The 26,808-nt window shown below is 37.3% G+C and overlaps 1 protein-coding gene across 3 annotated transcripts in view; it reads right to left on the bottom strand.

The window, feature by feature from the left end:
• Positions 1 to 563: 563 nt before the first annotated feature.
• LOC148908692 (uncharacterized) overlaps positions 564 to 26,808 on the bottom strand; it is a 40,979-nt gene continuing 14,734 nt past the window's right edge. Inside the window, exons 9-37 of one of the 3 annotated variants that reach the window (XM_089034834.1) lie at positions 26,343 to 26,591; positions 26,075 to 26,263; positions 25,618 to 25,797; positions 25,072 to 25,260; positions 23,998 to 24,243; positions 23,611 to 23,805; positions 23,243 to 23,446; positions 21,952 to 22,203; positions 20,971 to 21,216; positions 20,429 to 20,620; positions 12,941 to 13,174; positions 12,633 to 12,710; positions 12,134 to 12,370; positions 11,496 to 11,657; positions 11,059 to 11,220; positions 10,741 to 10,902; positions 9,945 to 10,342; positions 9,079 to 9,565; positions 8,016 to 8,665; positions 7,074 to 7,678; positions 6,396 to 6,652; positions 5,621 to 5,986; positions 4,954 to 5,214; positions 4,346 to 4,588; positions 3,790 to 3,981; positions 3,120 to 3,602; positions 2,639 to 2,806; positions 2,168 to 2,252; positions 564 to 1,814 (exon numbers count right to left, since the gene is read on the bottom strand). In XM_089034834.1, the coding sequence (XP_088890960.1) occupies positions 1,556 to 1,814; positions 2,168 to 2,252; positions 2,639 to 2,806; positions 3,120 to 3,602; positions 3,790 to 3,981; positions 4,346 to 4,588; positions 4,954 to 5,214; positions 5,621 to 5,986; positions 6,396 to 6,652; positions 7,074 to 7,678; positions 8,016 to 8,665; positions 9,079 to 9,565; positions 9,945 to 10,342; positions 10,741 to 10,902; positions 11,059 to 11,220; positions 11,496 to 11,657; positions 12,134 to 12,370; positions 12,633 to 12,710; positions 12,941 to 13,174; positions 20,429 to 20,620; positions 20,971 to 21,216; positions 21,952 to 22,203; positions 23,243 to 23,446; positions 23,611 to 23,805; positions 23,998 to 24,243; positions 25,072 to 25,260; positions 25,618 to 25,797; positions 26,075 to 26,263; positions 26,343 to 26,591 (7,631 nt within the window). In that variant the 3' untranslated portion in view covers positions 564 to 1,555. Of the gene's footprint in view, positions 1,815 to 2,163; positions 2,253 to 2,638; positions 2,807 to 3,119; positions 3,603 to 3,789; positions 3,982 to 4,345; positions 4,589 to 4,953; positions 5,215 to 5,620; positions 5,987 to 6,395; positions 6,653 to 7,073; positions 7,679 to 8,015; positions 8,666 to 9,078; positions 9,566 to 9,944; positions 10,343 to 10,740; positions 10,903 to 11,058; positions 11,221 to 11,495; positions 11,658 to 12,133; positions 12,371 to 12,632; positions 12,711 to 12,940; positions 13,175 to 20,428; positions 20,621 to 20,970; positions 21,217 to 21,951; positions 22,204 to 23,242; positions 23,447 to 23,610; positions 23,806 to 23,997; positions 24,244 to 25,071; positions 25,261 to 25,617; positions 25,798 to 26,074; positions 26,264 to 26,342; positions 26,592 to 26,808 lie in introns of those variants that run through there. The other 2 variants (XM_089034836.1, XM_089034837.1) reach the window with 2 other exon arrangements.

Below are 26,808 nucleotides of genomic sequence, written 5' to 3'. Positions count from 1 at the left end.
AAGCGACATTAGCGATGATGAAAATGAAGGTCGTTCTTCAAAATCCAGAAAGAAGTCAAGAAAGAGAAAAATGAAAAAACTCAAATGCGAGTCATCTGATAACGACACTACTAGTGAAAGTGAATCTGAAGACCAGCGCCCCCCATTAAAGAAGAAGAAGAAAAAATAAATGCTTGGCTTAAAATGAACTCTTATCTCTAACAATTGTTTTTAATTTTGTACCTTGTAATCCTAATTTATATTTCACTCATTTAAAAATAAATAAATATACGATTTTTAAAAACCTACCTGAGACTTGATTCCTTCTTGACTTGTGTACTTGCGCGGGCATGTAGTGACGTCACCTCATCTTTTGGTTTGCGCGCGCACTTTTTTTTTTCGTTCATTCAAGATTGGGCTTGAGCTAGCGCGCCTTTGCACCCCCTCCCCTCCCCTCCTTTCCCCTTTGCTCTCGTTTCCATGGTTATTGCATTTCTTGAATCTATGAATATAATGAGTCGTCTATCCATAGTCCCCACATACTACTAATATTTGCCTACAAAAAAGAAATAATACTCGAGAGATTGTTATGCTGATAGGTGACAAGAGTGATTTAATACATTCTTCAAAAATAATGCCAAAGAAATTATATTTAAAAAAAGTAACTGTTAAAAATCGTTTCTATTAGTAGAGTTTAATTACCACTGTTTTCTTTTGTGTCTATTTGGCTATTACATGTTGACTAATAATTTTTATTTCACGGGTTAAATGCTTTCACTCTATTACACATTGATAATAATTTATCTTAAAGTTTGTTTCACGTCTTACTACCATTGTCGTTAAAGTGCGAGCCGTTTACAGTAGCCGACTAGCATTTCAATGACCGTCAATCAAAGAATTAAAATGAAAAAGCACAATATCTTGAGTAAGATTTTGGACTGAATTAAAGAATTTAGAGGATTGAAATCTCTAAATAAGGCCCCGTCCACACTACGCCAGATAAATTTGAATCCGAATTTTTATTTATTCGGTTAGGCCTACCGTCCACACTAGTCCGGGCGATTCCGGAACGAATCTTCACCGAAAACGAATTTTCGATATGGAACCGAAAAATTCGGATTCAAATTTATCCGGTATAGTGTGGACGGGGCCTAAGTCTAAAACTCTTTCTAATAATTTATTTTGCGGAAATAAGTAAATCACTCTAATAAATGTACCCTGTGAAAAATGCCTCTACCAGCTGGGTGTAATAGATGTACATGTTTTTGATTGACCAAGAAATGCGTTTTTTACTATGTGGTCAATTAAGGACAATACTATTTTAATATGTTAATCACAAGTTCAGCATGCACTTGCTAGACAAAATCTGTGATATTCATGAGCATGTGTAGAAAAATTAAAAGTTTGTTTGGCCAAAAAACGTTTTTGGCTTTTCAAGGATAATTCTATCAGTTTACATTTTAGTCACACTTTGAACAACTATAAGACGAGATCTGATATTCATGAGCATATGTAGAAAAAAAGATGTTAAGGTAAACTTAAGTCCAAAGCGTAAACGTAGACGCGTCGCAGTTTCTTATACCTTGGACTCGCCAAACGCCAAATTGCCAAACATTTCTTCATAAATTCGTTCCCCAATTGCCGTGCCAGTTTCATCTCCACTTTTATCATAACCTTGATTTTCCTGGCTGATGGGAGTACTCAAAAATGTTGAGGAATGTTGGCCAACTGGAGGGCCACTTTCATCATATCCTTTATTTTCTTGCTTACGGGCAGCACGACGGTATAATGCTGAGTCCTGATGCTCTCTTTTGGCTTCTCGCTTCCATTTTTTCCTTCGGTTAAAAAAACATTGACAACTGATCATTGTGTGCCTTTGCCCTGAAGACCCAGCTGCGGTTGCGAGAAAGCGGACTGCGAGACTGAGATTTAGCTATATATATATATATATATTGTAATCTTGGTTGCGCTCCTAACGCCATTCTCGATCTTCAGTAAAAAAATGCAGCCCCAGTCTTATTGGGTACCATTTGAAAATACTTGCGTGCAGTAGATGGAGCATAAGTTCGTTTGGAGAATATTTTCCCATATTTTGACTCCTCAGTGGATCTGCATGTCCACCCTCAACCTATCTCACGTACAATACTATACTATTAGAAAACATTACAATACAATGTCGTAGTCTTACCTTATGACTAACACAGCTGTTACTATCAAAAACAGGGTCAATACTGCTACCGGTACGATGTACTTCCATAAGGGTGTTCCTGTTCCTCAGCAAGGCAAAAAGAAATATTAATGAGTGGTTATCCTTTGACTGGAGGATTTGACCTGACCTGGCCGGCCTTCTCTCTCTCTCTCTCTCTCTCTCTCTTAAAGAACAACGATTTGCATTCTGAGTGGTCCAACAACTCGAAAAACATTTATAAAAAGCGATGTTTTCGGTCATTTTCAAAAGAATAACACATGGAATATATCATAACAAAAACAAAACAAAAAACTAAAAAGAAGTGCTAACAATGCTAGATGGCTATAAAAACTCGAATTCTAACGTGCTTTGTAAAAGTGTTTTGACTTTTTATTTGTTAGAACATGTTTTTTTATAAACTCAATCGTCCTATAGTAAAGATGAGATAAAAGGATGGATGGATGGAACTACCTTCATCGTAGCATTGATCTTTTCTGGTTGCTCCTTCAATTTTCGTCGAGTACCCGTCAGGACATTTCTCACACGTCATTTTCCCTTCCATATCTCGATACTGACCGAATGGACAAGGGATAAAATCTTTGAAGTTGGAATGCAGATGTGTTCCAGCAGGATCAGCAACTGGGTATAAAACATACTGAGTAAAAATTCAATTTAAAAGCTTCATTGAAGAAGCAATAGCTGTGCATCCAGAGTAATGGCATAAAATAATTTTAAGCAACCCTGTGTTAGCCTGAGTAAAATGAGCTTATAAAGCCGTCCAATGCTTTTCGTCTAGCCATAGTTATTAACTATGGTCTAGCCGAGCTCCCCATTCAAAAACCTGCTTTGCATTGGGAGTTTTCCAGGGCAAATGAAGCTGGATAAATTAAGCGATATTTTTTATTCTCTCACGGTTTGAAACGTAAAATAAAGGGATGAATCTGTATCTCACCACAAGACGCGTTGTCATAGGTGTTAACATATCCATTTTTGCATTGATGACTATTTGATACCAACTTCAAAGAAGAACCACGGGGCTTAATTGGCGTGCCATCGATAATCATTGCAAAGATACCAACAGAAACGGCGTAGCTAAGTTGGAAGGCAACTGCTTCAGCATTTTCAGTGACTGTTGAATGTTGAGAGGAATTTCCCCATTCTGAAAATGCCAATTCAAAATATATCTCCAAGTTCTGTACGATAGCTCTTGCTTGCCTTTGAGACGCGCTGCCACAGCGTGGTGCATTGATGTTTTCTATTTTACAATTGCCCAAAGCAAAGCACTTGTGTTGGTCTAGGAAGGATACGGAGATCATAAAAGCCTGCTTGAAGCTGGACCTGAGGCGTTGATACTGTCGTGTCGTTCGGCAGCTGGATGTATTTAAAGGTACTAACATCTCATACTTGTGACGTATTGCGATGGGCTCTGACGTACCTGACAAGTCAATGGAAAGCAAATTGGAACGTCAAAGAAAGCGTAGCGAAGAATAAAGTTAGATGTACTCGTTTTTGGTGATATCCTGTGCTCTCGTACTAAACCTGCATGAAGAAAACAGCCTTGCATAAAACGGTCAGTGTTAGATAAACTTGATAATAAGTTTCAGTTCTACAGTTGTTTATACTTAGGCATCGTGGCAGTGTAATCTTCTGTTGCCCGTTCCATTTCCACACTGTTTCAGGTCCGCACCAATACTTTATGACATCTCCCGATTTAAAGCTGTAGTTATCATTGCACGTAAGCGTTGCTATGTGCTTCCCTCCATAGCTCTGTTGGGCAATTGTTCCATTTTCTAGTTTGGGTAGAGCTGGGCATTCTACAAACAAGGAGTTCTTTTGTTAGTCAAAAGACAAAATTTTAATAGGCTACATATATGCAATATCTTCAAATATCTTCACATTTTAAATAAATAGTCGTTATTACTGATATAGCTAGTTAATATAGCTTGTTTGTTTGACTTTAACTAAGTAGTCCAAATCTTTTCTCAAGTACACACACTCAATAAACAAATGGAGTTCACACCTATGAAACAAGAATGATTCGAGAGTGCAAAGTCAGTACTTATTAGTGATGGACATGAAATACATTGCTCTTATTAACCAAGGGTGAGGTCCGTAATGTAAGTTATTGACCGCAAATTGACCAATCATAGTGCTTGATAAAATTTCAAACTTACTTACCTTTAATAGTAGATTCCAGCTTCTTTTCACAGCGATCGCCATAAAAGCCTTTCTGACATTCACATTTATGGGTCGCGATGTCATCCACACATTTTCCATTCACGCATGGATTTGACGCACAGTCATTGATGTTCACATCGCACAACTGACCAGTAAATCCTTTTTGACAGGTGCAGACCATACTGTCTCCTAACTTATTGCAATCGACGTAGTGTGTACAGTTTTGCATACAAAGCCGGAGTGCTGGGAATATAAGCGATGAAAATATCAGTTATACTTAAAGTATACATTAAAATTATATGATGTGAATTAGTGGTGAAGCTATTTGGGACTACTTGTGTCATTTAAATTTGGATTGGTAATCTAAGACAAGGTAATCACCCCCTCTAAAGTACTTGACAAACCCTCATTCATAATGTGGTTTTGAACTAAAGGTGGAAATGGAAACCTTATAAGTCATTGCATCATGTAAGAGGCTTGGTGCTTTTTATTTCTGTCTTATTCTTGATTTTGTTTAAATATTTCGAACGCGACTCTCTTTTTTATTTGGTGTTTGCAATGAGTATACTGCGACCCTTTTCCCCACTGTGCTTGAAGGAATTTCATACCTTTGCAGGAAGAGGGAACTTTTTTTATTACGTTGCCTCGGGTTCCAAACATAAATCCGATCCAAGAATTCACATCTCCTCCTATTGGCCACGAACACTTGTGCGCAGCATTCCACATGTACTCCTGATTTGCTGCGTTCTTCCAAATGTTGACTTGATGTAGGATACCCACGAAAGATTCCGAGGCCACGTACTGCTTTTTGCTCCAAGAGTATTTTTGTCCCAGTATGATCCATCCTCCACCCTTAAGAGGAGGCCCCCCTGAAAATAGTCGAAGGATATTTTAATTGTGAACATAAAGCTATTTATTATGATAGTATTTAGATTCGTAGAACTCGGAATAAAAGTTAAGCAAAAGCTTGCACATGCATGCTTCTAAGCAATTTTCAATAAGAGTATCTTAATCCTATCTTAAAATTGCAATCGGAACTCACATTATTTGTTTGTCTCTGATTTAATTATTGTAAAATAGTCGTTTCGACCATCTACCAATGGCCTCTATCAGTGAAAATGATCGATGAAGGCTTTTGGTAGATGGCCGAAACATCTACTTTTCAATAATTTTATATTCAACAAATACAAATGATATCATAGTCCTAATTCAGAAACAGTGCATCTGGCAAATATATAGCGTGTGAGACGAGAAAAAAAAGTACAATGTTCATACCTGATGCAAGATAAACTGTTCTGGCGTTTTGCCCATCAACATAAAGACTGAAAGTGTTTTGCGATCTGCTCCAAGACACACCAATTAAATGCCATTTTCCATCAAGAATTATATTGTCAGAATGAATGTCGTCAAGCTTCACACAAACATGAATGACATTTGCTGTAAATGAAATCTCTACCACTTCTACTTGGCTTTCAGGTACCATGTATGTAAACATGGTCCCATTCTGGTAACGAACGTCTGGTTTTACCCAGAATGCGATTGTAAAGCTTTCCATGTTTGGGACGTTCTTTCTGTCTTTCAATTCAACAGAACTGGTATCTGACTTGCCTTGGAACAGTAGGTTGAAGTTGTCATTTATCGCTGTTGGTGGCAAAATAGAAAATGCTGAATTACGCGTGAAAGATATAAGTAAAAACACACAACCCTTAAACAAGTCTTATATGACTTTTGTCGCAACGAGAAAGTATGCTAGATCAAACGAGCAAGCTACCAAGCAAGCAAAGAAACAATTTAATGCAAAATGAACTTGGTAATTTGTCCTGATATTCACTTTAGTCCTTTCTTAACAAAACTTGAATATTGCAGAAACCCGACACCCTTTAATTTTCCTTCAGAACCTCGAACAAGAAACTGTAGCAGTTTGGTGAGGTAGCCAATCAAAACGCGAATACATTCTTTGGCTGTTTGTTTTTTGTTTTTTGTTGTTGTTTTCGTTGTGATTTTTTTATCCTACTTATAATATATCATGGGATTAGTTTGTTGTAGTTACCTATTTCACAATGCTGTCCTGTGTGAGATTGATGACATATGCATTCATATCCATTGACTTTGTCAATACAGTTTGAGTGCAGTGGACAGGGAGAAGAAGCACATTCATTGATGTTAACGTCACATGTCGGGCCTTCAAAACCAGGCGCGCACGTGCAGTTAAACGATGTAATGTTGTACTCTTTGCATGTTCCCGCATTCCAGCATGGATTGGTTTTGCATGGATTCTTATCTGCCTCACATCTCAAACCTCCAAACCTGGTCCGCAAAATATATTCGCAAAATTATTAAAAAAGTCAAAAACAAAATGCATTACGTAGGTTTACAGCTTCATAAATAAAATAAAACACAGGCTTGGTTAACGTTATTTTCAGGTGCAGTGCCATATGCTACTGTGCAAAAATTTTGCAAACGGCCCCCTACAGCTAAATGTTTTGGAAAGAATTTGCGCTTCGCGTTTTTCAGTCTTTATGTCATAAGCAAATATGCGAGAGCTATTTTTGATCTCCTTCGCTGAATCTTCTTTGAAACTGTTTTTGTCGGGTACCTTCAGTTTTATAATCGCAAAATACCAATACTTTGTCTTCAAACATTATAGGTAACTAAAGTCGACGTTACCCTTTGCCTCTTTTTATTATGCCCTCTTCATCCCTTTAGCAATAAATTATTCTTTTCTTACCTTTTACTACATTCACACTTATAGCCACCAAAAACTTCAACGCATGTACCATTGTTCATACAGGGCTGATCTCTACATGAATATAGTTGATGCTCGCAGTGCGTGTCATTGAAACCATCCCAGCATACACACATGTATCCATTTACTTGATCAATACATGTTGCACTATTCAAGCACATATGACTTTGGCATTCATCGATATTGACTTCACATCTGCTTCCTGTGTACCCAGCTCTGCAACTACAGTTATATCCTTCATCTTTATTAGTGCACGTTGCTCCATTTAGACAAGGACTTGAAATACAAGGCTTAACTTTAAATGCACAGGTTGGTCCATAGTAACCTTCAGTGCAGTTGCATTTGAAGCCGAGTTGCAAGTTATTACATTTGCCATTTTGACTGCAGTTAGAGTTTATGCAATGGTTTGTGATGTTTTCACAATGCCGTCCATAAAATCCAGCAGGACATGTACAAGTGTAGTTGGATACGAGATCAGTGCATGATCCATTGTTTTGACATGGGTTGGTTGGTTTACAATCGTCAATGTTCACTTCGCAATTGCGTCCAGTGAATCCAGATGGACATGAGCACATATAATGTTCGTCCTAAAAATGGAGAGCAGGAAGACATTTAATTGTTAATAAATAGTGCAAGATCTTTTCAAATAAATGTATCTTATCGAGACTAAAACGACTCCCACAAGAATGACATCTGAAATGGGAAAAACGTTACACCCAAAGTAAACAACTCCTGACCCATTAACGACAGAAGATTAATCATTATTCTACATTTAACATTAGTTGATAAGCTTCTAAGCCCAAATTCAAATTGTTAGTTAGTCGTGTCTAAAGTCCAGAAATTGCTTCAGGGCTCGATAAAGTTGAAAGGATTCTGCGTGTTTAATTTTTCACGACTATTTTAAAATTTTGCCTATTTTGTTACCTTGTTTTTGCAAGTTCCTCCATTGTAGCATGGAAACGAATCGCATGGATTAATTTCTATTTCACAGACTGTTCCATTAAATCCTTTTTGACAAACGCATTGATAGGAGTTCACACCATCCACACACGTAGCATTATTGCGACAAGGATTGTCTTTACAGTCATCTATGTTTTCTTGGCATTGGACACCAGAAAAACCGGGCAAGCAAGAGCATCTAAAACCATTGACAAGGTCTTGGCACGTTCCATGTAGGCATGGCTTAGATATGCATTCGTTTATGTTAATACTGCAGTTTCTTCCGTTGTAGCCGGAAGAGCAAATGCACTTGTATTCCATAGGGAAATTCATGCATTTTCCATTGTTTTCGCACGGATTAGATCTGCAGTAATCGATTTTTATCTCGCAGTCACTTCCTCTGAATCCAGCGTTGCAGGTACACTTGTAGTCATTGATACCATCTTGGCATGTCCCATTATTTTTGCAAGGATTTGCAACACATTCATCGATATTAACTTCACATTGAGCTCCAGTGAAACCATCTCGGCATTGGCAACTGAACGCATTTCTCTCATTAATGCAACTACCGTTATTCCAGCAAGGTTTAGACAAGCACTCGTCTATATCCTTGTCACATGTTTTACCTGTAAAACCTTTACAGAAAAAAATTGTATTAAATCTTGTTTTGGGAATATTTTTTCAAGTAAAATAAACATAAAAAATCATCATTGATATTATGAATCCAGAATAGTTTAGTATGATGCATAAATAGTACAAATCCTCTTTAGAATATGATATTTCCGATTGGGCTCTAGGTAATAGGTTGGTAAAGTTGTTTTATGATTAGTTTTCCTTATATAAGCTCGCGTTCCAAAAACAATTTAGCAAAGACTAATATTTGCAATGTATAAAAAAGCAGTCCAATGTACACGGCACAGTCACAGAACGGAATTGACGAGGTCATTCCTCATACAGATAGCATCTCAGGCATAGCATGGCATGAACCGACAATTTTGTACCTTCAACTTTTCACAGTCATGCAAAATTAGCTTTGAATTATGTTTACCGTTTTCACAATGGCAAGTAAAAGATCCAGCGGTGTTTGTACAGCTAGCGTTATTGGCGCAAGGCTGGAACGCACATTCATCGATGTCTTTTTCACAGTTATCTCCATGGTAACCTTGTGTGCAGATACAAGAGAACGATCCTACGGCATCCTGACAAGTTGCACCATTGAGGCAAGGGCTGGATTGGCATTCATCTATCTCAGTCTCGCAGGTACTGCCATTATATCCAACGGGACAAGTACAAGTAAAGCTTCTAATGGTATTATAGCAGGTTCCATTGTGTTTGCAGGGATTTGATCTGCATTCATTTATTTCTTGATCGCAGTGAAACCCTGTGTAACCAGGCAGACACGTGCATGTGTAGTTGTTAACCTGATCGTTACATGTTGCACCATTAACACAGCGATTCTGAGGGCAGTCATCAATGTTTTCTTCACACTTTGATCCAGTAAAACCCGTAAGACACCGGCATGAAAATGTATTTAGCTAGAAAATAATATTAAATAAGTGAATTACTATAGGACGTTTTTTGAAGACTGCCTAAAAGCATTTTCGTTTCATCAGTTATTCTTGTTTTTATTATATTGTGTTACGAAATAAAACGTTTGCAAGTGTTCTTATCCTTGGACACAGTATTAACTTCTATCTGTCCTGGATCCTTCTCGTTTCATCCGCGCCATTTCCCTCGGAAAGCCGTCGTAACCGGAAGAGCACTATTTGAATCCGAATTTGCAAGGAAAAAAATAACGAGCTAGACTTGGGGCAAGACTATTCTGGATCAAGCGTAAAGCTATATAAGGTTTGTTTACCATGTAAATTAAGAATTAAAAAGGATTGAAAGCTAAGAATATAGTCTGCTGCCTACCTTGTCAGTACAGGTTCCTCCATTTAGGCATGGGTTTGGTTGACATTCGTTTATCTCTCTTTCACATCTATCCCCTTCATATCCAGGCTGGCAAAAACATTTGTATCCACCAATCAGATCATGACACGTTGCATTATTCAGGCATGGTGAACTAATACATTCATCAATCTCAGTTTGACAGACAGATCCAGTAAATCCAGCTGCGCATGTGCATGTAAACGTTTTAAGGTGATCATGGCATGTAGCATTGTTTTGGCAAGGAACAGCAGCACAGTCATCGATGTCTTGTTCGCATTGCTTTCCAGTGTATCCGTCTAGACATTGGCAGGCAAAGTCTTCTATTAAGTCTATGCAGGTAGATCCATGTTTACAAGGGTTGGAATCGCATTCATTTATTTCTAAAAAGAAGAATGATTGAATATCGATTATTACGTACCTGTCTTCACAATCATAGGTACCTTAGTCAGTAATTATTGTTCAGGACCTTTGTCATTATTGTAAGTTATTGTTTTGTGGATATGCAAGTGAAGATTGACCTACAGACGAATGACAAAAGGATGCGGAAAAGTACCATACATAATATACAGGGTGAAGAAATGTTTTAGTCGTTTCTTCTCTTTTCGCCCTTGCCTTCACCTCTCCTGTCCTTTACATACCATGTTACTCCTTTGCCTTCCTTTGCTTTTTTCCATGTCGTCTTTGTATATATATATATTTTTTTGATTTTCTTTCACACTTATATATAGTAGTTAAATATTGATTCCATCTTATTAATATTATTTTTTGACTGACTTACCTTGACAAGCTGTAGAGCTGTTACTTCCTTCTTTCAAGGTTGTTTTGGTTCCGGAGCACCTCACACAAGATGTTGATTCGCTGTTTGGTTGATACGACCGTTTGTCACACTTTTTACACGGTTCAAGACCATTTGGTGAATATGAACCTGGCATACAGGAAGCTAAATAAAAGATGCAAAACAATGGCATAATAAGCTGAGGTTCAACAGCGGGTTAGGTGCCGTTTTCGACAAGGAAACGCTAGGCAATGTTTTTGATGACTTCCGAGTTTCACTTCCATTTTCTTAAGTGCTATACGCATTTATTCTTCTCAATACCTGAACAGTTGCTTATGCTTGCTGCTCCTTCAGAGTGCGTTGTTTGGTTATTAGGACAGGTTTTACACTTTAGCTGACCATCCATGGACTGATAAAATCCCTTTTCACAAGCAACACAAGGCTCTAATCCAGTTGGGGAATAGTGACCTCTTTTGCAGTAAGCTATAGAATAATACTCCTGCGTCAGTGTTTAAAAAGTATCTAATATCAATACATTGTACACCGTAGATGATTAGCTAGAAGGAAGACCAAAATATCAAAGCAAAATTGAATAGTTGAATTGAATGTTATAATTAAACATGCTTTGCATCTTTTACCTTAATATTTCTCAGACCACTTATTTAGGGGAGTCAATAGAACTCGATCGATCATCAGAGTTTGTTTCAGCATGCATGAGGGACTAGAAGCATCACTAATTCTTATATTCCTCTACGAACCTTTACAGTCAGTCTTGTTCTTTGCCTTTGATCCCACTGTAGACATTCCGACTGGACAAGCAATGCAAGACTCCTGGCCCTCTGTTTCTTGGTACCATCCTTTATTGCAGTCAATACATTGGTTTAGAGTTGTATTGTGATATGTTCCAAAAGGGCAATCAACTGCAAGAAAATCGTTTATTATAGTTAAGATCCAGTCATGGCAGGTAAGGACGTAAGACAATAGACCTATGATTGAACCCATGGAACATTTGTTGCAAAGATGTAAACAATCGCGAGAAATTACATGTTAACCAATACTAACCCACAATGAAAACTAGTACTGATTCCAAGTTGTTTTCGTTGATAATTCAAAACTTCAAGGTATTTAAGCCTATTGATTTTCCCATTAGTGGCCCTCCTTTAAATTGAATTTTCATTTAAGAAATTAGAATTTGTACATATAATGTATACATCGTACTTGATATTTCTACAAAAGTTATGCTTACAAATATTTGATATATACCATTTTAAACTTGGATTAACAATGTGTAGCTTTTATTTCGTTATTTGGCCTTATACCTTCTTCTCATATATATGAAGCAATTATAAGCACAATATGCAATCCAAGCTTTAATAGGCCTACGATTGACACTGACCACATTTCTGGTTTACGAAGATTTGTCCAGTGTTACATACAAAGGACGTGGGGCTGATAGCTAAAGAATCGTTTACAGCGCTGACCATCTGATCACTAATTTTCAGTGACAGGCTTCCATTTTTAACTGATTGTTTCAGCTCTTTCTCAATGGCAGCCATCTTGCTTAAGGCTTTGGCTTTGCTCGACTGTATTTCGGAAAACGTCTTGTTTGTTTCACCTCCACTGTCCAATGAAACTAAAAAAGGGATAAATTCGAATATTTAACAATTTTGTCGTCGAGGGCGACGTGAATATCGGGAAAATTTTCCTTCATATCCGTTCCCTTATCCACGGAGGAGTGTAGTAGGATCTATTCACATCGAGACACACTGAGACTTTTATCTTGAAAGCATTTTTCAATCATATACATTTATTATTCTTAAACAAGTGGATATATTATATCGCGCTAAATCCTACAGGTCAATAGCATTATATATTAGTTCATTACTCATACTTACGAGAAAATTCAAAGTTGAGTTTAAACTTTCTAGAAGGTAGTGATCTACGAGTTCTTCGCAATGTAATAGCCATAAATTCTGATATAATTAGAAACAATTTTCATTAATGACGTTTCGAGTCTTGATCTCATTCAACGATATAGGAATGTCACAATATGGTGGTTTCCCACAGCCCTCCCACACCTCACCACGTCCCATCCTTTCTACTGCGGTTGAGGCAGCAGAAAGGATGGGATGGGAAACTATGGGTTGAGGGCTGTAGAAAGGAGGTTTATCATACTTTATAACTCCCATGAATGGCAAATTACCTTCCAATATCGACCTTCTTCTTCTCGATGTATCTCCACACACAACTTCCACATTCGTAAAGTTACATCTCTCTTTCACCTGATCATCTATGCACATTTGCTTGAAATATGATTGCTTGAAGATTTCGATGAAATTTTTCTTTATTTGTTCTTTGACGGCTTGGTCGTTACAGTTACCTTTGAAGTAGTACAGAAGGCTTCCTGCTTTTCTTGCATTTTGTGGAACGTAGGTTACTAAAAACAGAAAGTGACGCATTTTTTTGTTTTGTATATATATATATAAGAAATCTGTGAATCAATTTTCCGTAAAATAGTGCTCAATACATCGATAGGAGTAGAGCAGAACCTTAACATCAACTACAGAACCTTAACATCAACTACAGAACCTTAACATCAACGTAGGACTGTACCGAGACGACGGACTAGCCATTTCTAACGCCACACCGAGAGAAACTGAAAATATCAAGAAAGTCATTTGCCGAATCTTCAACAACAACGGACTACGCATCACCATCGAAGCCAACAAGCAGATCATCAACTTCCTAGATGCTACTTTCAACCTAAACCAAAATACCTACCAGCCCTACATAAAGCCTAACACTACACTGCAGTACGTCCACCGTGAGAGCAACCATCCACCAATCACTACCAAAAACATACCTGCCGGCATCAACAGACGACTGTCATCCCTTTCATCCGACAAAGCATCCTTCGACCAAGCTGCCCCTCCATATCAAAAAGCACTTGACGAAAGCGGATACCAGTACATCCTAAACTACGAACCAACCGCGACCACAAAACGCAAAAACAGACAACGAAACGGCATACTCTGGTACAACCCCCCATTTAGCAAAAATGTCAGCACCAATATCGGACAGAGATTCCTTGGCCTAGTTGATAAACACTTTCCTAGAGGCCATTATCTTAGGAAAGTCTTTAATCGTAACACCATCAAGATCAGTTACAGCTGCATGAACAATGCCAAACAAATCATTGACAATCATAACAAGCGCATTTTACATCCACCGAGAGACGACAACGACACCGCAAACAACTCAAAGGACATGAAAACATGCAACTGCCGACAAAAGAACAATTGCCCGCTTAATGGCAACTGCCTCCAATCATCAGTTGTATACCAAGCCACCGTCACAAGAAAGGACAACAACACTACCGCAACATACATAGGACTCACAGAAAACGACTTCAAAACACGATACAGAAACCACACCGCCTCATTCGGCCACGATGAACATAAAAACTCGACTGAACTCAGCAAATACATCTGGACTCTCAAGAACGGTAATATCAGCTACTCCATTTTATGGCGCGTCCTATCATCAAGCTCCGCCTACAACAGCTCCAGCAAAAGATGTAACCTTTGTCTTAAAGAAAAGTTTCTAATAATTTATCGACCGGAACTCTCATCATTAAATAAGCGCAACGAACTTGTATCTTCATGCCGCCACAGAAACAAAGCATTATTACGCAACAGCTAAACTACATCCACTAATTAATTATGTATACTTTTTCTATATAAATGATAGTAACGAATATTCTTATCATTAAATCCCCTGAAGAGTGAAGCAATTCACGAAACAGGCTTGTCGGGAAAAATGTTGTCTTGACTTTTTCTTCTCAAACAAATATATATATATATATATATATTTGTTTGAGAAGAAAAAGTCAAGACAACATTTTTCCCGACAAGCCTGTTTCGTGAATTGCTTCACTCTTCAGGGGATTTAATAAGAATATGCTTTACCATCGCTTATCAAACTCATAAATAATTCATGAGGAAAACACAAGGAGGAGGTTTTATATCTGATATAGATTCGTCTTCATTTGCATAAACTTTAACTTGCATTTTCTTGGGCAGATTCACTTCAATTTCGAAAATTTTAGTGAAACACAAAGGAACTAACCTAGACGTTTGATAAGCAATCTACAGTAGAGTGGCCGTGTTGTATCCGATATACAAACTCTCGGCTACGCCTCGAGTTTGTATATCGGATACAACACGGCCACTCATACTGTATATATTACTTATATACCAATTAATTTACATAACAATAAACTAATCTAACTTATGCGGTGCGAAATCTAACAGTTCAATTACTGCGTAAGTTAGATTAGTTAGATTAGTTTATTATTATGTAAAATAATTGGTATATAAGCGATGGTAAAGCATATTCTTATTAAATCCCCTGATGTGTGGGCAACCATGAAACAGGCTTGTAGGGATGAAATTGTAGTTCATTTGTCTTTTTCTTTTCTTACTATATATATCACGCTCTACACCCATGTATTGAGCACTGTTTCACAGAAATCAATTCTATATATATATATATATATATATATCCGTTTTTTGCAAAAATTATGGCCGCTTCCAATATATATACGTATATATTGGTATATATATAAGTATATCAAAAGCATATCAAAAATTATGGGATACCTTCCCCGATATTTTTTTCGAGTTTTCTATCACTAGTGCTTTCTGAAAAAAATATCAAGAAAGATATCCAGCAAATTCATTAGATTTTATCTAATCTATAGTAATCATGATATTTAGAGGCAAAAAAAATTTTCCAAGAATCAGTCTATTTACTCTTGTTTTTAGCAACGACTCAAGTACTTCGAGGGTTTTTCTCCTGGTTTTCCGGTTTTCCCCACCACAAAAATCGACTCCTAAATTCGAATCCGATCATGGAACAATGGGATGGCCACAGGTTCTTAGCCACTGGCTATTACGTGCTACCCTTCTAAAAACAACCACGGTTTTTTTTAATCCCGGAGAATCCTAGCCCAACGCTTTCAGTTTTTGATTGGCTAACTTAACAATGGAAAGGAATCACAACGGGCTCATCACAAATTCTGGTCACCGTATTCGCGCAGAATCAATTTTTTTGCTTCTAGGCAAAGACCAAAAGGAATGCGGGTTCCTTTAAATTTCGAAGGCGGATTTAGGATAAAGACAGCTTTCTGAATATGGATTTTGGGAGAAATGCTAAACATTTTTGGAAGGATTTCAAGAGCCTATTAATAATCGACTTCACAACCTTCACTTTTGATACAAACGTGTGGAGATCTTGAAATAATTTTATGGGACAATTACCAGCTATCTAAACTCAAGCCTTCTGAGGACATTTAAAGAGCTAATATGGCGGAATTCTTGCAATTTGATCTCCGAGATTACTACAGTACCGAACATCCTTTTCTTGCTCGAACTAAAAAAACTTCGTCGAAGTTTATTTGCATAAGGTATGTATCTTTAATTTAAAACTTGAGGACCTAGAAAAACTAATGTATTCTCATAGAAAAATAAGTATTAAGAGAGTGAGCTCTTTCCTTTCAATACATTTTACTACATGTAATATACATTTAGGCACTGCCTAAAAGCGGAGCTCCCTATACGGAAGTCACATGGATAACAATTTGAATGAAAATGAAAAGGCCGACAGTTTTAGGCTTTGAATCTCTTTTACTTAAAAAAAACGAAAATAACTACAGATAATCTAATACAATATCAATTTTAGTGAAATTTACCTCGGATGTCTTTCATTGAAATTGAAATTAAGACCAAAAAACAGACTTGAAAACTGGTTAAGCAAAATATAAGCTTACTTTAATAATTACGTCTTTTACAGAACGAGACGTTTTACATTCAGTTAAGCTTGACAAAAACGACTGAGACAAAATAGAAAATAAAGGCAATGCAAAAAGGCAATGCAAAATGGCGAATTTCTTTGTCAGTAAATTGGCGTTAGTAAATGTTTTTGAATATTTTTTACGGCTTTTTAAAGTGAAAGTCTAGGTCTTTCTACGACAACATCTCTCAACAACACAAAATTAAGCTCATTTTTATAATCAGACTTGCTCGAATGCAGCTTAATAAACAGTTGAATATTTGGTGTAAATTTTTATTTCATTCAATACTTAAATAAATTATCTGTAGAAATAAAATTATTAAATGAAAGTCTTTGTTGTTTTGAAGATGGGACCCCGCGATAGAAGGCGAATCCGGCATTGCGAAATCGAGGAAACCGAGGAAACCAAGGAGACCAAGGAAACCAAGGAAACCAAAAAATACATAATATACTAATTAATACAAATATAATATGAATACGAAACTGTACCTGGTGGGTAATTGTCAAGACATTGATTACACAGACTTTTACATCCCATGCAGTAAGCTTATTCTTCAAGTTGCCGAGTATTTACATGTAAACAGTTTAGGCAAGGCTGTGACTTAAATATAAATATAGTTCAAATATAGCCCCGTAGGCTTGCAATAAAGAATTGCATGGAAACTTCTTTTGTAGCTGTTGATCACCTTCACGGAAAGGTAAGAAATCAGCAAAAGTCTCGTAAAGACTTCCTGTGGTCATCGTCGGGCTTCCTGTGTGATTCAATATGGCGTCGCAAAACAGTTTCGTTTCTTTACGAGACTTTTGCCTATTCTTACCTTTCCGTGAAGGTGGTAAATAGCTACAAAAGAAACTTCCATGCAATTCCTTATGCAACCCTAGGCCTACGGGGCTATATTTGAACTATATTTATATTTAAGTCACGGCCTTGCCTAAACTGATGTAAATACTCGGCAAAGAATAAGCTTACTGCATGGGATGTAAAAGTCTGTGTAATCAATGTCTTGACAATTACCCACTAGGTACAGTTTCATATTCATATTATATTTGTATTAATTAGTATATCATGTATTTTTTGTTTTCCTTGGTATCCTTTTACTCGGTTTCCTCGCTTTCCTCGGTTTCCTCGGTTTCCTCGATTTCGCAATGCCGGGCGAATCTTTCTTGAACGAAAAACATGCGATAGTTAGTTAAAAACAACCGAATTGCTAAAGATTTACAAAGCTAAATAAAGGACGAATATTTGTTGTAATATGCTCTTCATGTTATATTTACTCCAACATTAAAATAAATTAAGCTTATCTACAGAAATATTAAAAGTTTTGAGGAAAAGTCTTTGATTTGTCGATTCGTCGAGAAAAAATTAAATGCTTGTCAAAAAATAATAAACGATTGTTTGCTAAACCACACACCTGAATTCTTGGAGAACACTTCTTAATCCATCTTTGAATACATGAAAGTTTTTTTAATTGTCTTTGGTCTATAACTTGCCCTACAGCGATTTTTTTCTGTGCATTTGAGAGTCGCCTTAGCTAGTAGTTTTGATTCAAATTCCTTTGTCTTTCACGCTCATTTTCTCTTTGTTCATTCGTGAAGTTTTGACTCAAATTCCTTTGTATTTCACGTTCATTTTCTCAATGTTCATCCGTCAAGTTTTGCCTCATATTCCTTTTTCTTTCACGATCATGTTCTCCTTGTTTATAATGGAAGTCCCGCCTGGATTTGCGTTCTCTATCTCTCTCTCTGCTTGCCGCTTTTCTTTGGTGAGTCCTTCGTCTTTGCCTTCCTTTTTCACGCCACCAGAGTTTTTCCTCTTTCGAAAAAACTCTTTTACTTCTAGCCTTTCTTTTTTGGTTTCATTCTCCTCTGAGCTTTCTTTCGACATATCGATTTCGGAAAGGGGTTCCATCGTAAATAGAGTAAATATAGATTACTTCATGGTTAGTGAGCGCGTACGGTTTTTATTCACGAGTTGTGAAGAATCAAACGAACGAGCGAGTCTTCGAGCGAGTGAGTTTGATTCTTCACAACGAGTGAATAAAACCGTACAAGCGAACTAACCATGATGTTATTTATTTATTTTATAAGTACTGAGATATTACAAGTAAAGATTTTTTGTACTTGGAGTTGAAAGAAAAATTTATTGAACCTCGAACAATTGGTTAAGTCTCTTTCTAATAGTGTAATAAACTGCTAAATATAAGCATACTTAGATCAGATTTGTGAACTTGTTCAATATCAAAGTGAAAACCAATCAAAAAATAACGTAATGACTAATACATGAAAAATATAATACTTCCTTTTCCTTTCTGTTTGAGTTCTCGTGGCTTTGATTGCAAAGCTTTCGTGTCTGTTCAAAGTCAGCGTCTTTGATGATTCTCACCCCATAATTTTTATTCTTTAGATATCGTTCAAAACTAGCTATAAAAGCCCGTAGAGAGCTTGGTTCGTAGTTTACGTTGGCCGGTTCTTTCTTACGGACACCGAGGACGAATTCGCTGAGGTATTCGTTGACTTCTTTCGCAGGAAACTGTTCTATAGCCCTCGTATCTTCTTTTGTTTGTAAAATTCCCTAAGGAGTGCCACATCGTTCTGTGTCTTTTTTCAAGTGTTTTCGTTTTCGCTCTCGATAAACTCAGTGATTCAGTTGATTTGAGCAAATCTTGAGCAACAACCTTCCATGTTTAAGAACTTTTGATAACAAACACTCAAACGCAAGCTGACACGTTCTGCAAGAAGCGCGGGAAAACTCGATACGATTTTTTTCACTAGCCAATCACAGTGCTGATACGATGTTCTTCACTAGTGAAGAAAAACGTATAGCCAATAGGATCGCTTCTCGTTTTTGTGATATGATTTTTATCAAATAGCTTGCGAACATGTAAATCTCAGTACTTATATAATAAATATAAATATAAGCTTGAATAAAAAATTGTGTTGTTATCTTTCGGTATTTCTATACGTAATAAAAGGTGTAAAAAGTTTTTTACAAAAGTTTAATAGCCGGATTTACCTTTATGTGTACCCGGATGTTGCAACGCGTCGACATTCCCGTCAAAAAAATATTTAACCAGCCAATCGGAATGCTTGTGTACACGCCCGGACGGACGGACGGACGGACGGACGCCGTACGGACGGACGCCGTACGGACGGAAGTGACGTCAGCTAATCCATAAAAAATCAACTCGATAGTTTACCATTTTTTCTTAGGTATGGTGTTCCGCTTGCGCTTAGCTCCGTTAATATACGATTTTTTTGCTAAAAAAACACACCTGAATTCTTGAAGAACACTTCTTGATCCATCTTTGACTACACGGAAGTTGTTTTTATTTGTTGTTGGCTTATAATTTCTGTGCATTTGAGAGCCGCATTTAAGAATAGTTTTTCTTTGACATCAAGTGGGATCCCTGGTTGTGTGCACGGACGGACGGAAGTGACGTCAGCCAAGCCATGAAAAATCAACTCGATGGTTTACCATTTTTTCTTAAGTATGGTGCTCCGCCGAAGGGAGCTCCGCTATAAAATGCAGGTAATGAGTAAATCTTGAAGGGCACACGAAGCGCATGCGCAGAAACTCGAGCGGCCATATGGTCCTCGATTCCTAGCCATGTTTGGTTTACTGCATTAGGTTTTGAGAAAAAAAGGCTTTTTAATCAATTCAGATATGACGCCAAATCCAAGGATTTACATTCTAGCCCGAGACCCCAGAGAAGAGGTGCGAGTGGACTACCACTACAGTCATCCTTGATTCAGCTTTTATTATGTCAGCTATTACGACACAGTGTGTACGTATTTCAAGTGTTGTGTCAACTAATGGAAAAATGTTTCCACTTCGTACCTGAGCAATCTGGCAATCCATAAGGTGGCATCCATGCTCCCGATGATCCACACACCCACATCACTCCAATGCCAATTGGAACAGCAAAGTCATACTTGTCGTTACAATGCGGAGAACAGAATCGCCCAAAAGCCCAGGTATCGCACGCCATTGCTCCATTTTTTGGTGGTGCCAGAGGTGAGCATGGTGTTGCTAAAAATATAGGTATATATTGATTACGAAACCATAATTAAGAAAAACATTATTCAAAACTATATACCTATTTACCGATTGTGTGCACTTTGCTATTTCTTTGCAGACCAAGTCCAAAGCATTTTACTACATGAAAGCTATAATACATTTTTCCTAGAAATTTTAAGAATGCAGGTTTTCTCTCATTTATTGTAACTTCAATTTTCATTCTTTACAGAAAAAAAACCCGGATATTCATAGTACAGTTTTTGATGACATTTCCTTCAGATCATTCTATTTTAACACCGATGGTGACAAGCCACGTTTGGCACAACGGCACAATAAAAAAACAGAGTTATATTATAACTTACGTTTAACAGTGATGTTGAATGTACACACAGCAGGCTGGTTTTCAGGGTTGGCATCATATCCTCTACAGTGAATGGTCCACACGCCCCAGTAGAATACGCTTTCTGGTTGCCGATTGCATTTCGGAACGATTTTTGCGTTGCTATTGTCAACGAATATCGGTAATTTCCAGTAAACCATTTCTGACATTTTTTTTGCCCTAACATTTACATTTTGTGGGCAGTAGGCAACTCTTGGTCCTATTTTATCTATTAGGAAATTGATAAAGATAAACCAAACATATACGTCATAGATAAGTTTGAAACGTAAGGGCCCTGACAAGCGGCCCTTCTGTTGGATGAAATTTTGGGACCCTTTGTCATGGTCTGTCAGCAATGTTGGTAAGCGATTTTTTATGTTGGATGAAATGCTTGGCACGTTTGTCATGCCTTTTTTTTTTAAGATACAAAAACTTGCCATCATTCTGACCGCCACCCGGTTAGCTGAGTTGGTAAGAGCGTCTGTCTGTTGTGCGGGAGGTCGTGGTTCAAGCCTCGGCCGGACCAACACTCAGGGTCTTAAAATAACTGAGGAGAAGATGTTGCCTTTGTAATTATATCTGCAAAAAGTTAGACCTTCAAGTCTTCTCGGACAAGGACTTAAAACCGTATGCCCTGTCTCCCAACCCTTCCTAACCTTTAGTAAATGGGGGACATAAAAGAACCACTGAGGACGTAAAAAGAAACCCTGGCAGTGACCACCCTCAGTGCCTCCACTTCATACTAACCATCTCTCAGGCTTGTAAATTGCATAAAAAGCAATCTGTCATTCACAACTCCATGTAAAGCGCCTTTGATTATACCCACATAGAAAAGGGCGCTATATGAATAATAATCATCAACATACCTACAAATGGTGGCTAAATATCGAGCCAAATGTTGGTCCGTTTGCGAAGGCTCTTAAGAAGATACTTTTAGGTAATTTATCTGCACAGATCTACAAACCTTCAACAACAATCTTGAACGAGCACTTCCCAATATTCCCTGCATTATCCGTCGCTTTGTACTCTATATCTATTGACTTGTTGAGAGAATATGGTGGTACAGCATCTGTAGGCTTGACCGTTACTGTAGGAGGATTATGCGAGTTATCTTTAGCAATTGGAATGGTCCAGTTGGCAATAGCCTTCCCGTTTTGACCCAAAGAGATTCGAATATTCGATGGGCAGGATTTGGTAAATACGGGTGGTGTCTTGTCTGAAATAATGGAAAGACAAATCACATAGAAAAATTACGCAAAATAAATGCCTGCATTGTCATCAGTTCAAAAAGTACCAACCTCAGTGATGACGGCGACAAAAGCAATTTAAACAGTAGTGAATACAGCGAGAACAAAAACTTCAACAGTAATCGATAACAATAGTTGCCAAGCTCAAGATCTTTTATATTGACACACACATATAAGTGTTATAGGAGAAGACAAGATACAGATCAATGAGTTTGTATTTACAAAAGGTATTAGTAGCTGTAGAATATTAAGAGAGATTCTTTTCGTATTCAAGCAGTGAGCGCCAAAAACTATTTTCTTAAGAAAGGCTGTTGTACAAGACTAAAATCTTGTTATTCAGAAAGTTTAATTTGTTTGGAAGTGGAGATGACCGATGAAAGTGGAATCAAAGTGTTAACGGCCCAAAGCAAAAATTTGTATTCGAAAATGAGGTTTAGGCCTTCAAAAGCCTGACAAAGCAACATTCTAACACAAATGCAACAAAACATCTTTGTACAATTGAAAATACCGCTTCAAACATGCATTTTATTATAGTACATCAGTTTCTAGCTGTTTAAAAAAGGTTTTGAGTGTTAAACCAAAACGAAAATTGGGATCAAAACTCATACGAAAGTCTAGATTTTGGCGCTTTTTGCCATTATTGCTCATTTTTGAAAAAAAACATTTCCTCTTAAAAATATATTGAAAAAAATACAAACAATAAACATAGTTATTAGTGCGCAGTGATGGCTTAAGCAGTGAAAACGTTCGAGTAAACCACCACTACAACTGGAATATATACAGATTAATGGCAAGAGTGCCGGATGAACAACAGAATCTGCAACAGCTCCAGCAACAACGAATAACGAAAGAAAAGTATCATCCATAACTAAAACACGAGAAAAACAAAGTTCCATACAACAACCAAATTTGATTTAAAAACTTCCACAACGTCAACCAACAATGACAGAAAGAGGCATACCAATGATGACTGACCACATTAGCAACCGTGAAAAGAATTCGACGTACCCAGACATTTTATAATGGTTGCTACATCTCTGTCCCATCTTGAACGTTTACCACATGTTATGACTGGATTACCAGCACTTTGAACATATCCATTGTAACAGCCGAACAGACATGTTGTATCAATAACTGGTCCATTGCTGGCTACACACATTGGAGGATACACGTAACCATTTGCTGGAATTTGGAGGGGAGGACAGCGATTTACTGCAACAAATTTGCCAAAAGCAAATAAAAACTTTAAATCAGTATAAATAGTTGGTAGATTACATTCTTGCTAAAGCGTCTATTTTTTAGTGACGGGTACAAATAGGTCAGTATATATAAACAATTCTTGAATAGGATCAAAAAACAGTCTGAAAAATCCTTACTTGAACAAAATGGCATAGTTCCGCTCCAATATCCCTGGATTTGTCCTGGGATGGCCTTACACGTCCTAGAGCTAGAGCCAGTGATATTATAACCATCATTGCATTGAAAATTGCAAGTAGAACCATAGGTATTCTTGCATACACCTATAACTTTTCCATTTGTAATGTACGATGGGTGAGAATAGCATCGGAGAACTAAACGAGAAATATTTGAAATATCGAGAGTGAAAAAAGGAGTTAGAAAAGGAAGAAAAATCCTGTTTGTTCATCGGTTTTACACTTTTCCATTATCCAACAGAGATCTCATAATTATTGCATAAGATGACAATCATTTTGATTACAACTAAACTAACAGAAGATCAAGATCTAGATCTATATTCAGCTTACTTGTTACTTCGACATAGAATCTGCAAGTCGCCTTGTTGCCCGACGAGTCAGATGCTGTTATTGTTATCAGGTGTCTTCCTGCTGTGTAGTTTGTCTTCATTCCTTCTACTGTAATGGTTGGCAATTCATCTGAATTATCTGTGGCATTCATTGATGGGATGACTACCTCAGCTGTGTCTTTGTTTTCCTCCGCAAAAACGTCGATGTTGTATGGACAGGATGTCGTAAATCTAGGTGTCTCTATGTCTGGAATATGCAAGTAATATTTTACAGATATGACAAATCAAGTAAGCCATAAGAATCATATATGCAAACAACTTTGCAATTGCCACAGAAACAAATCACCTTGCTTTCCACTCAACACATCACCCTCTATCCAAGACAACGCACCATTGCGAAGAAATAAAAGGCAGAGTCGAAGAGGTTTTCATGGATAACACCTGATCAGATGAAGGAACCGCCAACCAACCCAACATACCAAGGGCACTAGGACACCGAACGGGGTTGGATTTTTTTTTCATTCGATTATTTTAATTTAATTAAACGTATATACTGGTTTACTTATCTTGTGTCCGTGTTCCGTCGCTGTTATAATGCAGACGTTTTCTTCCAAAGGTCAAATGGTTTGAATAGCCGATAAGCGTTACTTCTTTAACGGCCGTCGTACTTGACTCTGTTTGTACCAACAACAACAACAAGTCCGCGCGATGCTCCTTACGTCAGTAATATTCAACCCGTCCTAGAGTTAATATGGTTAATCAAATTCACCTTAAGTTCCAAAAGAAGTGACGCTCATCGGCTATTCGAACCACTTGACCTTTGGAAGAAAACGTCTGCATTATAACAGCGACGGAACACGGACACAAGATAAGTAAACCAGTATATACGTTTAATTAAATTAAAATAATCGAAAGGAAAAAATAAAACTTTACAAATCCAACCACGTTCGGTGTCCTAGTGCCCTTGATCAAACCAACTAATCATGCAGTTTAACAAACTGAGCAGGAGCCAAAACATAGATATGACTTATAATAAGAGAAAGATGTATAACATTTAGTTTTTACAACATTTTACCTCTGCAACTGACGTTGCTTTGATCATTCCATTGACCATTTGCCAAACAGGTTCTGATGTTTGATCCCATCAACTGATATCCACTTTCACACACAAACTGGCAAGAAACTCTGTATCCAGCCGTTTTGTAACATTCATTGGGAATGATGCGTCCTTTGACAGGTGGAGCTAGGGCTGGGCAAGTGATTCCTACATATGAGAAAGACAAGTAAATGTTGCTTTGTGTATATCAAATAATAAAACTAAATGAATGCGCCCAACTAAGTCAGATATTAGAAAAGGTAGTACGATTCTGACGACCTTTTGAAGTTCCAAGAAGAATTATTTGTGATCGTGTTCTGCCAAAATATCTAAGGAATTTGCACGAATAAAAACGGTGTGTATACAATTTCGTTGGGTTGGATAAAAAATTGTAATATACTTCTTTATATTGAGAACATTGTTTTTTGTTGTTGTGGTTGTTTTTTTTTTTTTTTTTTTTTTTTTTTGCAATGACAACTTATTTAGAAAATTAAACAAACGATTGGATGAATTTTAGAAACGAACCTTCACAGATTAATGACGTTCCTGACCACGTCCCGTTTTGTAAACACGTTCTGCTGGCAGAGCCATTCACAACCCGCGAGCCAATGTTACAGTAGAAGAGACAATTTTCTCCGAATGTGTTTCTCGAACATCCTGATTTGAATCCATTCACAGGGTGATCAAGGTTGGGACAAGTAATTGCTATTTTTATTAAAGGAAAAAAAAGCCAAAAAGATATTGCTTAATTAAGTGATAAAGTTAAACCATTGTTAAGGGTTATTTTTAATCCGATGAAAAATTTGAAGATAAAAAGACATATAAAACATCGTATGTGCATGCGTAAGAAGGAGTTCGGACCCATTTCCAGTGACAGAAAAGAGGTTTCTCGGAAATCCATGCCATTACGTGAAGGACACATTCAAAGTAGTTTGAGTTTTATTAACATACAATAAATTCTTTTCTAAGGTTATATTCAAACCTTCACAATAGGTTGAGTTTCCCGTCCAATATCCCAGTGACAATGCGTTCTTTTCACATGTTCGTTGCTGTGAACCTCTGAGTGCGTAGCCAAGGTTACATACAAACTGGCATTCAGAACCAAAGATTTTGTTGTTTGTACATTGCATGTATCCTCGCAATGGCGTCTGGAGCTCTGCACAAGTAACAACTACAACGGGAAAGACAAAATTGGACATTATAAAACTAAACATCAAGCTCTTCTCAACTAAAACATTCTCAAACCTTACCTTCGACGCTGACTTCAAAATTGCAAGACGCATTGTTCCCAGATTTATCAGTGGCGACGTACTTGATAGTATGATGTCCTGCAGAAAATAATTCGCCAGGCCGTTGCCCATGGTGACTAATTGTTGGGCTGCTAGGGGCGTTATCCGATGCTGTAGGAGTGGTCCAGTTCACCTGAGTTGAAAAGCTTTTTCTATCAGCGAAGACCTTGATGTTTGCTGGACAAGAGTTAAACGTTGGCATAGAAATATCTGCAATATCATGACGATTAGATCGTAAATAAAAGATTTTATATATTTTTCATGAAAAAAAAACCAAACATTTGTATTATTTCCAAGAGATTGTACACCGAGAGGTGAGGGACCACATATTCTAACCGGTAGTAGAAATCATGGACTTTCACTGGCACTTTTTTGTATGCTCTATCTTTAACGCTTTGCCCAGTTTTAATTACTTTCACCCATACGT

The sequence above is a fragment of the Actinia tenebrosa genome, unplaced genomic scaffold, assembly GCF_029948245.1.
Source record: "Actinia tenebrosa isolate PJP-AT-01 unplaced genomic scaffold, QUT_ActTen_1.0 PGA_scaffold3__52_contigs__length_22856419, whole genome shotgun sequence".
Lineage (NCBI taxonomy): Eukaryota > Metazoa > Cnidaria > Anthozoa > Actiniaria > Actiniidae > Actinia > Actinia tenebrosa.
This window is presented reverse-complemented; position numbering and strand designations above follow the sequence as displayed.